General features: G+C 27.0%; 1 protein-coding gene across 3 annotated transcripts in view; it reads left to right on the top strand.

The window, feature by feature from the left end:
- LOC114130175 (protein prickle-like) overlaps positions 1 to 16,867 on the top strand; it is a 163,635-nt gene that overhangs the window by 78,522 nt on the left and 68,246 nt on the right. Inside the window, exon 1 of one of the 3 annotated variants that reach the window (XM_027995080.2) lies at positions 13,873 to 14,442. The exons of the other annotated variants lie outside the window; for them this stretch is intronic. Coding sequence (XP_027850881.2) covers positions 14,117 to 14,442 — 326 coding nt within the window. The 5' untranslated portion in view covers positions 13,873 to 14,116. Of the gene's footprint in view, positions 1 to 13,872; positions 14,443 to 16,867 lie in introns of those variants that run through there. 3 annotated transcript variants of the gene reach the window in all.

The following is a 16,867-nucleotide window of genomic DNA, read 5'->3' as shown; positions in this document are numbered from 1 at the left end:
TTTGTTTTAAAAAAATACCCTGTAAATTGGTATGGCGAATAGCGATGTTTATAATATTAAAGTACTTATATTCTTGACTGCTTTCGTATTGAAGTCCAATAGGGTTAATTAGTATTTTAATTTTAATTTACTTGACTCGAGTAGAACATCACATAGGTAGACTATAATATGTAGCTGGAATGATAGAATAATTTAAACTTAATAATGAATGAAGAAAAATGTGAAATCTAGAGAAAATAATTAATTAACCAGCATGTTTAAGTGTAAAAATATATTTTATTGAGTAATAAATAAATAATAGGTACGCATTATTAACTCTCTCCGGAAAATGAAATGTATACATTTCATAATGTATTTCATGATTATACTTATATAAATTATGTAGTTTACTCGCATATTGACGTAGACCAATTATCCTGTTGGAAACGGCCATGAAATTTGTCTGTTTTATATATTTTTTGTTAAATATTATATACCTATTATTTATAGGTATATCATTTCAATACCATAATATTAAGGTCTACAATTTTTCTCTTATGGCTATAATATTTCTCAACAATTGGGCCGTACTTATATTTCTAAAACATTAAAAATTAAAATTAATATTTTTTTCTATTTTGTTTACTTACCATCTGTCGTGTTATAATGATAAACCTCTCTCTCTCTCTATATATATATATATATAAATTAAAAACCAACTTTCTACAACATTGTAATAATTTTAATAATATACAGGTACATATAACGATAAAAGAATATGTAAGTGGGTACCGCTCTGTCATATATTAGTGTCGATTGTGTCATAGCCAAAATGTATATCGTAAATAGAAAATCATACTATACAAGTTTGGTGAAAATTTCAAGTATTTAGGGTTATTTGTTTTTAAGTTGCGTAAAAAAAAAAAAAAATAAATGCCAAAAATTAGATTTACGTAAAAAATAAAAATAAAAATGGTAGTCTTTCCTTTATTTTTTTTGGTTTTTGCAATTATAAGAATAAGTACTTACCTACTAGGATTTTTAAGTTACCTCTTTAAAGTACACATTTGACCCAATTGAATATCCTAAAATAGCCCCATTTATGAATATCAAAGCATTTTATCAACAACTTTCGTGTGCTCTAACATTCACACAAAAAAAAATACATGATTGTAAAATCAAAACGTTCATCGCTCCTTTCAGAATTTAAAATTAACATTATATGTTTATTCAACTATATCTATGAAAATGTAATGTTTTATTTATCAAATACTCATGAACGTAGCTAGAATTTCATTCTGAAAGGGGGAAAATTAAAACTTGATTTTTTTTTTTTAAGTATTTACTTATATTATTATTTTCAAATTATATCAATGACAATTGTCTAGAATCTTCGCAAAATCAAACTATTATACTAATCCCTAAAGTGATTTTATTGTAAAATTTACACGTTTTGTATAAAGAAATAGAATTAAATTTAAGTAGAAGGGGGCAACTGCCCCTGTGCCCACCCTCGCTACACCCTTGCAAATACTAATACATCACTATCATTATATTATAACGATTCTTTTTTTCAATTTCTCATTATGTTTTATGTGTATGGTTGCAAATTAGCCCTATTAGATTTATAAGATTTAGAATAATCTGTACGCGTACAGCTATAATATATTCGGAGGGGATGAGAGTGAGTAATAAAAAGGATAAGGTACTTATATAATATACATGAAGACCAATTTAAAAAATATGCCTTAACCCTCTGATTATTTTTATGGTTATAGATAGCGATACTTACAAGTTACAATACATATAACTTATGTGTGCTTGAGTTCTGCTTGAAATGGCGTGACTTTGTTACATGAATATTTTTATCCACTTGACCGTGACAAGCATAATATTATGTGTTTTTGAATAATATTTTTTTTTTTTTTGCTGCTTCGTGCAGAAGTATATAATTTATAAGCATAAAAGTTGTCTTGGAAATAACTTTTAATGTTTATATATAATTTTTATTTTTCATACACTTATACACACATATGTACCTTATTTAGACGGCTTATACCTAAGTACTTGATATGTAATGTGTCCATTTAAAATCGTTTTTATACACAATTTTCTATTAATCTAGTACCTATACATAATTTTTAACAACGATGAGCTTGGAGTAATGGAGTTAGAATAGAAGAAAGAATTATGTGAACTGTAAATTATATAGATAGGTACAGAACACTCGAAGGCATAATATCGAATTTTTAAGAATACTTAAGATAACTTTTCAAACCTGAATAATTATGAGCATTTGCCGATTAAAATTACACGTGTGATGGTTAATCTATAATAATATGATATTAATATAATTAATATAATGGAATTTTTAAAAATTAAACCATTTTATTTTATTTTTATACCCACACGGTAGGCATAAACAAATACCTATACAATATTATTATTCATTAAAATGTTTAGAACTCCAAACATTTATACCACTTTGTTATTATAAAACTTTTTAGTGTAATCCTATTATGAGATACAATTTAATTTTGCACGAATATTGTAGTCCATCTAAAATACTTCTTGTTACAGACTTATTATAGTATATTATTATCACAACAAGGTCCCCTAGATAATTACCAGTAGACAGGGGACGAACTCAATATAATGAATATTATACTTAACATAATTAGTATTATTTAAATTTTGAGATAAATAGAGACTAACGTATTTAGGAGGATAATTAGTTTAGATTTCTGGGTGATTGTCACAGATAGTATTTTTAAAGAGGCTGACTTTGTTTATCTGTTCAATAAACATATCACGTTTATAATATTGTTATAACTAGATTTAGAATACCTACCTAATATATTAGAGCCAAAGCTGAAAAAAAATCAAAATCATAGATTGTAGAGCGCGAATCGATTTATATGTGATTGACATATTATAAAACTTAGGCATATATTACATTATTAACAATAATACTGAGAACTTATATATAATTAGTTATGTATAAATAGAACATTACCCATATTTTATTTGGTTGGTTTAAAATAGAACCAGCAATAGAATGGTCTCAGCTTGTAAATTTCCACTGTGAAATTAATTTTTTTCAAAAATCGGTCTTTGTGGCGCCTAAGCGCCTTATTATCCAGCCAACATCATCATAATACCATTTACAGCATAATAACGATTAACAGCTTATAGCAACTATATTTTGTATGTGCTCTCACGAACATATTATTTATAAATTAAATTCTAAATAAAGGTCGTATGAAACAACATTTATTATTTATATACTAAGTATTATAACTTAAGATCTGCGAAGGCGATGGACGCTATCGCTGTTTTGAATACTTGCAAGTAAAGTGGCAATCGTAATATTTTCTGTTGATTAGTTTAAAGAAAACGATCATTCGTGTCGTTTGTTTGCTCAGTATCTGGAAAATTATTTTATCATATTAGTTAAAAATGCGCTTATTACATTGTATATTGTAGTGATGTATAATGTAGTAATATTATAGTATAACAAAATTCCAATCATAAATCTTGACTAATAATTTTAATTAAATTACAATTTTTTTGCAATCATTCATAAAAATTTTTGTCATTTTGTAGTAGCGCCAACGAATATTTGTAATATTTTTGGTTGTTGTAAGAATGTGACGTGTACCGATCACTATTTTATGTCCAATTTTTTATTAAACCATTTTTACGCTCGAATGGTATGCACTGTATACATCAATGATAATAAAACTAAATATACAATATATTTCGTATATATCATTGTATAATATTTCCTTCTATATTAGACAATGTAAATAATTCCTTGGTAGTGATTATGATTATAAGTTATAATAATTATTGCTAATTAATTACAGAAATGTTGAAATAACCGATACATATTACATTCTGCTATTTTCTCAACTATTTTAGTAATTGGCTAACAACTAAGGGTATTTTAGACATTCTCTGGGAAACGAAGTTATTTCCTGAGTTATAATCATTGTCGGTAACATACAAGTATACAAATATAATCGGAGATCTCACAAACACTGATTAAGCCGGATCCACGCGACGATAGTGAAACGCAATAGTTGCAATTGACAGTCACGACAACTAATATTAAGAGAGTTAAAAGAATCTGTCACCGAGGGAAAAATATGATTGTAGCTGTCATGATTTAATTATAAAGCTAACTTTTATTTAGCATAAAATATATGATTAAAAATATTTATTATTTTTATTTTTTTATTATTGAAATAGGTGATGTATTATATATTATACGCTACATCGTACTCTTCATGTATATCTCCTATTTAAAATTATGTAGGGCATGTAGGTACTGGGATATTTTATTGCAGCCAAAAAATAGAATAATTGGTTACAGTGTGAATTTGGAACATGGACACATATCGTGTCTATATTTACGTGACATCTATAATCACCGTCTATGCGCGTAAAAATGTTGTAAAAGATATATAAAAAATCTTGTCATCTATGTACCCTATACCGTGGTTAATGGATAGTAATTATATGATACATCACTGACAGCAGGTGAACGTTATGGTATTTATGAATTATTTTCAATCAGTCTATGTACTATTTAATTTTAAATTATAGGGTTGAATTCATAATGATTGCCTGAATAATTTAACCATATACTTAACCAAATTTGTCTGCATGTATTTAAAATCGTAGTATCTAATATATTATTGTACTTCGTTCTTAAAATAATATTAAAACGTTTAATATAGATATGTTACTTAGGAATTCATAATATTATTATAGTTTTTTTTTAAACTCGTAATATAGATAATATATGTCAAAAACGAGAACCCGTACACGTGTATTATCGTGTAGGTACGTTCGATTCCGCAGTTAGTATATATTAAGCTCGATACACACCTACATATTATTATACACCGCACAGGGTTACAAGAATGTATATGCATGTAATGTGAATACATATAATTACTGTAATTGTCTATTGTTAGGTGAACATAGTCAACAACCTACACAGGTATAGAAAATATTACTATTCGGTGAGCCCTTGTAAAGCTCATTATACAGATTAACGTTCAGTGGCAGTGTATATACCTATATAATAAATACATTATTATTGTAGACTTGTCGGGGTACATACTTTCAAAACGTATGGTATGTTTAGGTAAAGCTGCTGTTTTATCCGAAACAATAGCCGCTGTAGCTTTCTGAGTACGGCTATTCGACAGACGTGTATTTATACACAAAGCCTGCCAAAGTCTATACGTACCTATATATACTACATAGTATATGCGATATATACATAATGGTTACCAATTTATCGATTTTGAATCTACGTTCGTTGAAAATTTATTGTTGTAAAACCATGATGTGATTATACTGCATTATATACACTGTATATAATATATATATATATGTAGGTATATATGAAACTGATAAACTCCCAAAAAATCACCGATGCTGGATGCTGTAACATTACGAATAATTATTGTATATAATAATATATAATAATTATGTTTAAATGTTTGATTACACATACCTACCTACTTATTAATGTTTAAGTTAAAAACAAAAACTATTACCGTTCTAGTACATTTTATATATTACTTTTTATATAATTTTAGATACATTACAGTTATCAAATTGAATTAAAACCAATACTATATGTATTTATATAAAATAATAATACTATAATATATATATGTATATATGATATTTTTAAAGCTAATACTACTTGAACTTTTGTATTCGATTAGATCAATTTATTTCTAGAACCTTAATTTACAAGTTTTATAGTATTTTAAAACTATTACTTATATAGAATAATAATTATTTTTCAAAAATATTCAATAAGAAAATTATAACCTATTGATTTTATAATTAATTTCAAATAAAGGTATGGATTTAAAAATATTTTTAAAATTGTATACACATAAAAATAATACATTTTTAACAATTAACATAGTATTCATAAAATTAATTTTTGAAAACCGAATACAATATATATTAAATAATATAAAAATCAATGGTATTTCAATAAATTAACATAAATGTACTTGGACTGTACGTATATTAAATAATAATACTATAACATATATATTATATGACACTAAAACTTTAAATAAAGTCAAAAAAGGTTGACTAATATTGTAATGCGAATATAAGTATTTTTAACATTAAGCCTAGGGATTATTTTGGTAGGTTTTGAAAATCGAAAACACAAGGTTCCACAAGTAAAATGTTTACAAAATAAAGTTCATAATACTTTTAACTACTATGAAAAATTAACTTAAATTTTCAAAATCTTTTATAATATTATACTGAATTATGATTTGAAGTTTATATTTTAATTTAATACGAATTTGCTTGACAAATGACAACTAGGAATTACAAAAAAAAAATTTGTGTATTTTTCTTTTTAAAATTATTAGTGGATCAAATTTTATTTATAACTAGTTATTTTCTAAAGTTTATTTTAGGTACCTAAGAAGTAATCACAATTACTAATGCATTTTAGTTGATTTATAAAACGTAGAATGTATATTCGTATTAATTTAATTGATTTATTATTTCATATATAATTAGTAACTATTTCTTCAATTATATTTTCGAAAATAATGCCATTTTCTATTAATTTAATAATTATATATCAATAAAAAGAAAATATTAAAACTTTTAAGATGGTATCTAAATTATTTACATGATAATATTTTATTATATAACTCTCTATCTACTCTATTATTTAGTCGACTAACATGTCAGTCTACTCTCAGGTATTATTTTAATCTAGGTTAAATACAAGGATATAGTTTTAACTTTATTAATCGCATCGATAAATCGTAGTTAATGTTTAGTAAAGTCAAACGAATATGTAAATTATATTAAATTAAATAACTAAAAAATACATTTTTAAATTATATTATATAAAAATTATAAACCAATATAGGTAAACAGATATTTAAAAATGCGAAAATCTTTGAATAGTTTTTAGAACAATTTCATACATATTTTTCCATATTAACATTCACTTCCTGCTACTATGAAACTATGTATTTATTTGAAAATTAAATGTTCAGTATAATACTATTAAAATAATATGTCATTGCTATACATTGAAAATGAAATAAAATAAAATGACTAGGTACTCAAAAATACGTATACCGAAGAACTTGATTTATTTAATTTTAAAATTTGTACAAAATGTATAGCATCAAATTTTTGTTTAGTGTTTGTACATGTATTATATATCTAGTATTGGTATTATTCATAGATTGAAAAATATATTATTATGGTTTCATACTACGAACAATCACAAAACACCTTTTTAATATATTAATCAATCTTCTTTTGTATTTAACGTTGGCGTGAAAATAAAATAAAAAACCACAACTGTATCAATTACCATTGTTTTACAATTCTTTTTGGGTACCAGCCTTGCAGGAAACTTAAAGAAATTAATAATGATTAGTACATGGTGTAAAATTACCCTTTGCTATTGTTTATGAACATTTTCCTCGACTCGCAGCTGAATTAATACAAGTGTACGCATTATGCATGCTCTTGTAATTAAAATTTAAATCTGTTTTACGAATCTAAAGCCATCATCATGAGACTTTTCAAATATATTATAACATATCGTTATAAAAATAGCTGGCAAGGTTTATGGGTTTCCATTCAAAAATTGTACCAAAATTGATTTATTTCATAAGATATCGGAAATTGTTTTTTTTTTATTATTTTTTTTTTACAGTATATTAACATTATGTTTGTCAATATATATATTGAAATTGAACACAATAATTTGAGTTTTTGTGATCCGGTGGTTGAATAGTTTGGCCAAGTCACGGTGGTTTTCATTTAATTTAGTCATATATATATTATATATATATATTATGGTTTCCTTGTATCGAAACATGAGGAGAACAAAATAAAAATAAAAATAAATATAAACAATAAACTTTAATACGGCAAGCTAAACCGATCGATATATCAAACTTTACAGTGCCGTAAACAGCCCCCCAGGTCCAAAACTGTTTATTGCGGTGACCGGAGCTGAGAATTGTACGAGACCTTATATTATTACAACATGCGTACTCTTGGTCGTTCATAACATAATAAATCTAAGAAACCTTATTTATTATCGTAACTTGTAATTGAAATAATATGACTAGCTTTTAAGGTCCTCGTCCACATAACGATAGTGCTTGTATTTTCACCAAACAACCCCCGTAGTGGAAAAATGTAATCCCTAATTTAACCTCGGTAAAATTGAAATCTTAATTGAGAAAGAAAGATGACTAAGGCAATGGTGAAGATTTCACATTTTAAAGGCGTATCTAAGAAATAGATGTCTGGACAAAGTTTTCCATAACATTCTTGTTATTTTCCCAAGTACCTATCTCATTTCATTTTTTTTTCTTTAATTACGACAATAACGCAGTTATTCAATATATGATTTTAGGAATTTTTAAATATTAGGCTCATTAAATGAGCTTGGAAGATAAGAAGGATCTAGATTCTGTAATATGTCTATTTTATATTTTGTTTTTATAAAATTATTTTTAAGAACCATTTTTATTTAAGATATGAGAATCTACTAGCTGAATTTTGAATTAGGCGTATCAACAATTTCAAAAAAAAAAAAACATCCACTTAATAATTTACAGTAGCAATTGGGGGGGTCCTTATTTTAAAAACAATAGTGTATACTACCACAGGGCACTGTTATGGTCTTAAAATATATTTAAAAATTCCGAAAATCAGAATTTGAATACAATTTTAAAACACATTTATATAGTATTTACACGCATGTATTGAACATTCCAAACTACAGTTTGTTTTCATAATATATAAACATACTCAATAAAATCTATATATAAGACACCCGGATTTTAAAGTGTCATAATAATATCAAATGCAACCTCTGATTTGATACACGATAATATATTTAGTAATACACTCGAAATAGTTTTAAGTACCAATACTCTGCATATTTAGATAGATTAACCATTTCACGTCAGTTGTATGCCTGTATATATAAAATCATTTATTCTTAGGGTTACTATTATTGGGTCATTATAGTTTCATAATACTTAGATTCTTCTTAATTATAGAGATATTTATGATATTTTATTGCCCGAAAATGTAATAACGATACTTAGTTAATATTTTTTATTACTACTACAAATTTAATATTACACATAATGAGTCGTTAGTCGTTTACATACGTTACCTATAAGATTTAATTATTTGAATTTTGTAGTAAGTATGTTAACTATGTTTATAATAAATATGATAATATGAAAATAATGCAGGTTTTTCGGGTTATTATTTTAACTAATTTTAGTTGAATGGGCAATGTTGACATACACATAGTAATTATTAATTGATTACCACTGATTATTGTATTATATATAATTATACGATTTGGAAATTTAATAATAAGTTAAATGTACTACACAGGTAATATAAATTTTATTACCATTGTTTTCCTTAATTTTTAAATAATAAATATGAAAAAAATTGTTAAAAATTAGCAGTTATAAACGTAAAAAATCATACTTTATTTAAAATCATAATAGTATTATAGTATAATTATTATTTATTTATAAATAATTAGGTACTAGTAATATTTTATGATAGTTACGTCTAATTTCCAGTTAAAATACAATTTTTATACATATATATTCCTAAAAAGTATAGTTTATTTTACCAAAATATAACTATAATATTTTTTCATTATTATTTTTATTTTTTTTTTGGTAAATATTTTGTTTTTTTTTTGTAAATCAGTTCAAAATTATAGGTTTTGTCAAAACCGATTTAATCTGTTATTCTTTTTACTAAAACATTAATTTTTATAATTTATGTATGTTATATTATATTATTATTACCATGCTGAGTATTAGCTATGTCAAAATACATTTAACATCTTATAATTATTATATTAAAAAATTAAGTTATTACTTGTTAGCTATAAACTTATTATTACCTTAGATATGCATATTTATATACTATAAAATTTCTTGTTGTAGGTAGTATACGTATGAATAATTAATAACTATTTTTTGTTGATCGAACAAATAATTTAAAAATATTTATAAAGTACAATGTGCTATAAATATATATTTAAACATACATAATATAGTAATTTATGTATGCAAATTATTTTAGTTTTGTCAAACCTAGAGTCTTAAAAAGAGATAAGTAACAAGTATTATTTTGAGTAGTTTATCCCTTTAGCTATCAAACTAGTCATATTCAGATAGGTACCTGAAAACAGAAAAACAGTGTAACATTGTAAAGATGATAAGTGTAGTTTTTGCTACAGGTTCTTTGAAATTGTAGACACTAGATAGGTACTTTTATTCATATACTTAAATAACCTTTATTGGCATGAAGAGTATGCAGACATTGTCGATGACTATATTTAGTGAAATTATGAGGGTGCCTAATAGAAGTAATAGAAGTAGTAGTCACTAGTCAGTACTCAGTAGTCACATTTATAAACTTATAAGTCTAAAGATAGGTATGTAAGATAAATTTAGCTTATAATATTTTATAACACACACACACACACACACACACACACACACACACACACACACACACACACACACACACACACACACACACACACACATATTATATATATATATCTTTATTAATTTATTAATTTATATATCAAACGCTAATAGTTATTATTTTATTGCATACAATAATAAATATATCTAAAATATTTTTAATATTATTATTACACGTTGGCATTAACACTTAATATACATATTGGCCACTATCATATTAAGGTAAATTCAACAAATCAAATTTTGAATAATGGTTTATGTATTATTTTGAACAAAACATTTTATCATTGAAACAGTTGCATAAAATGCTCAAACCATTAGGTATCGTAAAGGGAAATAAAATAATTTGAGGTCGATTTTATTAAAACATGTTAATGACTTGGTTAGGATAGAGAAGAAACATTGTTCTGAACACAGTTAAATGTGTTTGTTCTCTCCTTTGTACACAACATAATATTATAACTAAGTCATCTAAAATGAAAAGAAGGGTTCACTGTAGAGAATAAGTCGACATTTTATACCACAAACTATCCCATGCTCACACATTATGTCGATGTAAATGAACAAGTTAGTTATATTAATAAATCGTAGTTAATGTTTGGTAAATTCAAACAAATATGCAAATTATTTAAGATCAATAATTAAAATTTAAAATATGAATACAATTTATTTTACCAAAAAATACTATTAATTGATATTCTAAAAGTCCTAAAGTATAGGATTTACTCCTGAGACTATTCTGTAAGCACGTTTTATATCCATGTGATTTAACAAATTCACTTTTGTCGAAATTTCATCATTTTTCTACTATTGTTTTTACCTATACCTTTTTATATTATATTAATTTACTGCAGTGGGTACAATGCATATGATTTCTGAATTGTATTGTATGAAATTATTACAATATCAGTTATATATATTTATACATAATTTAATAATATATTCAGTCGTGCAGATATAAAGGTATAAAACTAAAATTATTAAAAACCTAATCTATATTATATTAGCTGTATAATTTGATTTGGCCTAGAAAAAATAAACTAACATTTAATTCAGCATTTTATTAGTGTATATCTTTGTATTCTGGTTTTAGCGTAGGTATTTCAGCTTAGGTACAGCAAACCAACATCAGTAGGATTACTTTGTATTTAACCTTGCTTTGCTTTATGAACTAATTTTACCGAGATTCGATCATTGCGGATTAGATACCCATGTATTACTTAGAATATTTTCGAACATAATTAAAACTACTCTTAAAACTTTCCTAATATATTCAAAAACATTTTTTGAAACTTTTGTTGTCTTGTGGTAATCTAGTCTTTTATTTAAATAAAAAAATATTCGATTTTCGTGAGTCATAACAAAATTCATGAGTGAGCCATCTTATACCATCTTGTATTAAGTATAATCGTATCCCAATTCTTCAGCTTTAAAATATTAAGTACCTATACTCGTAAATAATATTAATATTATGTAGTTGTAGTATAAATATTGGTATTGGTCTTTGAATATAATATATGTATAATATATATTAGAATAATATGATACTATTAGAAAATATAGTATAATATATTGTATTGTTTATCATTTTTTAACAAAGTACATCTTTGATGATTTAATTTTAATAGAAGGGAATTGTTTGTATAATTATTATTATTATTAACACTGAAGTTGTATAAATCCTTGCATGTCGTTGTACAAAACGTTAATTATATCACACAGAATATTATAATGCAGCAGACGCATTTTAGGTGGAACATCTTTTCGTAATGGGATATTTGTCACGTCTCCGACGAAAATCTCCAATGTAAAATAGCCGTGATGCACGAGCCGTCTTCGTTGTCACCTGAATCTCACGTCGTCTCCGTAATTGAAATGACATTACGACTTGTTAAGACGGAATTCCAATTATGCCGAGTCAGTTAATTTGGCCGAATTATGAACGGCGGACGGTCGATTTTGTGTTATAGCGTCGAATTATTACCGGAACGTCTCGCCCGAGAAATTCCGCGTGGAACGTGCCGGGCACGGCAGCGTTGTTATTACACGGTGTCATCGTCCACTGTTTAACAATATAATATTAAACTGTGTAATATCGTACATACAGCGTAGAACCTTTTGATATTTTGAGAAACCCTGCGCCAACGTTCTAAAAAAAAATACCCTTCTCACAGCCACCCCGAAACACATCTCACCATCCCTCGGAGCACGACACACGGTCTTATATAATAGGTATATAAGAGTACGCGATAAACATGGAAGGTATCTATAGCCTATAGCTATATAATATTATTACGGTATATATATGTATTATGGAGAACGTCGATTATTATATTATATTATATTATAAAACGATTTGGTAGGTATTTTATCAGTGAAAATGGTCTCCATACCTATCAGATATTAAATGTAATTAAAAAAAAAATCAACGAAAATTCTAACGATTCCTTTCATTTAAATGTTTCATATCCAAACAACCACATTCCTCGTACTCAAATTTTTATTTATTTAAAACCTAAAAATATTGGTACAACATGATTTTAAATTAAATTCACACTTTCTGTTTACACTAATTCTCGTTGCTAATACATATTATCTGTCTTGAATTTTAAATCGGTTTTCCTTTTTGTACTCTTAGTTTTTGATCTAACTATATGTATTTTTAATTTGTATTGATAATTTGAATAATATTACTATCAACAAACGTGTATTTCTATTACCTAATTTATGTAATTGGACCAGACCCATTTAAATCTTAAACAAATATCTATAGGTTTAATATACCTGTGCGGTGCGGTGCGTTCGCGTGGTTTTTTTTTTTTTTACTACACACTGCAAGTTAGACCGCATGTTGTTGTTGTTATTGTTGTTGCTGTACGAAATCCGTCGTCGCCGGTAAAAAAGATGAAAAACGTAATAAAATAAAAAGGAGAGAAAAGAAAAAATACCTGAATATTCTCTCATTTAGCCCCGAGGAGTCTCGCGCACCACTACTACATAATATAATATAACGTTATAATATTATTATAACACACACGCGACCCACACGCACACGCGTTCGGGTACCTACACGCGTATATTATATAAAACGGACCGTCTAATTTTACTGCAGTCGAACCACACAACCTATATAATAACACGACATAGGTAGTCGTAAGGAAAAAGGATACGACGATCGCAGGCCGACTAGCCGCCGGTGTTTCTCCCACCCCTCTACCGACGCCACTTCGTCGGCAAACCGTGTGCGGCTCGAGACCGGCCGTGGAAGAGGCGGGTGGTGCGGCGACGGTGATTGCGAGGCAATCGTCGTCGTCGGCCGCGACGTCGACCGTGCTCGGTGGTGGCGAGGCGGACCAGTGTCCGAGACCGACCGGTAGCCTGCAGAGCACTGCAACGGGTTGTCTCGCCGTCGATTCGTCTTCGCCGTTTCTGGCGCGTATAGTGCGCGCGCTCGTTCTTGTGCACCATAGACCGTTCGCACGTTTATTGCCAAAAATCGTTTTATCCGATTGCCGTTGAACTGTGAATTCTTGGCCTTGTCGTTTAATTTTCCGCCCGCGATGGGTGTCTCGGTTTACCGCGAAGTGACAATGACTACTACCACCGCCGCCGCGACGGTCGCGTCGTCATCGTCCGTCACCGCCACCGCTAACAAAACACCGTCGTCGAACGTGTTGATGTGCCGCCAATGGTGGAAAGTGTGTTGGATGTACGGAGATCAGGAAAAGTATTACCGACAGCTGTATGGAGCGACGAAAAAGCAGTCTGCTTCGTCTTCGACTTTTGGCGTCAACGGCGGTGGCGGTGGCGGCAGAGCAACGGTTATGGAACTCCAGCAAATGTCCACCGTCTCTTTTATGCCGCCTCCACCCCGACTCGATGATAGGTTAGTTTCCGTCGTCTAGTTATTTATGTACTTATATAGATGATAATTTCGTCAGGTTTTTAACTAAATCTTTTATGTGAATGGTTAACTATTACTGCATAGGAAATACATAAGCACACTGTGTAACATGGTAATATTATAAAATGTCGTTTAAGTGAATCTTAGTTTGGTGCTAATATTAAATTTTCTACAAATAATGAAGAATTTATTTTAAGTATTTTTATAAAATAAAAAGAATGTTATCAAGATCCTCCCCCTCACATCTAATAATTTAATATTGTAATACGTAGATATATACCTACTTGAAAACAGGAAACTGTCTTAATTGATTATGGATAACATACTTTCAACGCGAGAAAATTCTTTGCACAGATATATTATATTATATGTACCTAAACCTATGTATCTTATATTTTTAATCAGTTTTTGCATCCTGGCGAATTTTTCAATACCGCCTATACCGGTTATTGAAAAGTTAATAATCACTATATAGACTTGATTTCAACTCGGTTGTTTTCTTTCAAAATTAAAAATGCACTAGTTTATTTTTTTCTCATTTTCTTTCCTTAAGATAAACCTATGCAATCTGTAAATATTGAGTTTTACAATAACCATGTATATTATAATAATATATTACATGAAAAAACTAATTCGTAGGTACTAGGTACTATGTATAATATCCATATCCTATAATTGTAATCATAAAGCTAAAACTGCATATATCTATAGAAATACGGTTTATTATAATTTTTAATTAATGTACATTATATTTCGAGTTGTAGCTTGTAAATATTTTATTGATATTACCTAACTGCCGACAAAAAATATTTATAATATTTTTAATTTGAATGTGTATTTTATTGACGTCCGAAATTCAACCAGATTCTTAATCGTTTTATATATATAATTATACGCCCACTCCATCAGATCAAATATAAGTAGTATCATTGGTATTACTGAATAGATTACGGATGCAAATAAACAAAACTCAGGTTTCCGATTTTGCCACCGCGTAAACTTGATTATCTGATAGCTATAGAAACACATTTCGATAAAACATTATTATAATATTATACCTTATGAGAAACTAAATAAAACATAATAATTTATATTATATTTTTAAATGTTCATATTATATTATAAGTCAACATATTTTATTAGATTCATTCTCATTCGATTTATCTATGTATCATAATAAAAATATCGTATATTATTATTATTATTATTATAGTTCATATTTGAAATTTAATTTATAGTTTCATTGTGCGTCGATGCTTACAATATAGCTGAAGAATGCAAAAAGTTATTTTTTTAATAAAAAATGTATTCGTATAAATGTCCAGCGGCTATATACACAATAAGTTTGTTGGCTAATCTTCGTGATGGCGATGGCGTCTCAAATTTTAAACGGTCTTTTTTCGTTTATTTTCACTGTTTGGCCGCTTGAGGCATTTATATTTTCTTTTAAATATAATTTCTCTTCTTTATTTTGTTCTCATTACTCTTTTAAAGATATTAAATGTTGAGTATCATTGGAATATTGATAAATCTATTTTAATCAAAATAATGAAATACACTTAAAAATATTTACTTTTATCCTAAATTATTTTTATTTCTATAAATGTACGATTTATATTATTATGTCTACTTAAAATGTGTATTGATCTAAATGGTATTTATGAAAATCATTAATATTACATTTTGCTATTTAATATGCAACCACGAAATTAAGTTTTAAACTTTGGTTTCATTTAAAATAACTAAACTTTACGTTAAAATTAAATTTTAAAAATATCTGATAATAGTGAAATATATACTTTAGTAAAATATAATCCTTGGTATTTTAATTTAAATATTAATCAAATAATTATTTTTACATTTATATTTCAACTAAAATCAGGTTATCACTATACTTACATTCAATATTCTATTTTGTTAAAATAATAGAGATTTCCTTTTCAAATAACTTACATACAGAAAATATTTAGCAAATAAAATGTAGTTTTATTCAGTAGAAAATTGTCTGCTTTAATAATAAGTAACAATATTACAGTAGGCTACCAATTAGCAAGATAAAAATATTGGAATACTGGGTATGCATATTAATATTTATTTAAAAGTTACATTTGTTGATTGACAATGTGTAGAAAATTTTAAAAAGATGAAAAATTATTTTTGTCATCTGACAGATAAAAACGTTGTCACAAAAAAAAAATAATAATGTAGAATAGGATAGGTTACTGAAACAGTGTGAACGAAAAAGTAAAAAACGAGATTCAGATGGTATCTTAAAATATATGGCTCTTTAAAATGTTAAAAAATATATCTCAAACATATGAGATACATCTTATATTTAATAATATATGTAAACTTGTAAAAATGTTGGAAGGTCACGTTCGTGGTATGAAATATTTTGATAGATAGT

The sequence above is a fragment of the Aphis gossypii genome, chromosome 1 (genome assembly GCF_020184175.1).
Source record: "Aphis gossypii isolate Hap1 chromosome 1, ASM2018417v2, whole genome shotgun sequence".
NCBI lineage: Eukaryota > Metazoa > Arthropoda > Insecta > Hemiptera > Aphididae > Aphis > Aphis gossypii.
The sequence above is the reverse complement of the archived record's forward strand: the minus strand, read 5'-3'. Positions and strand labels throughout refer to the sequence as shown.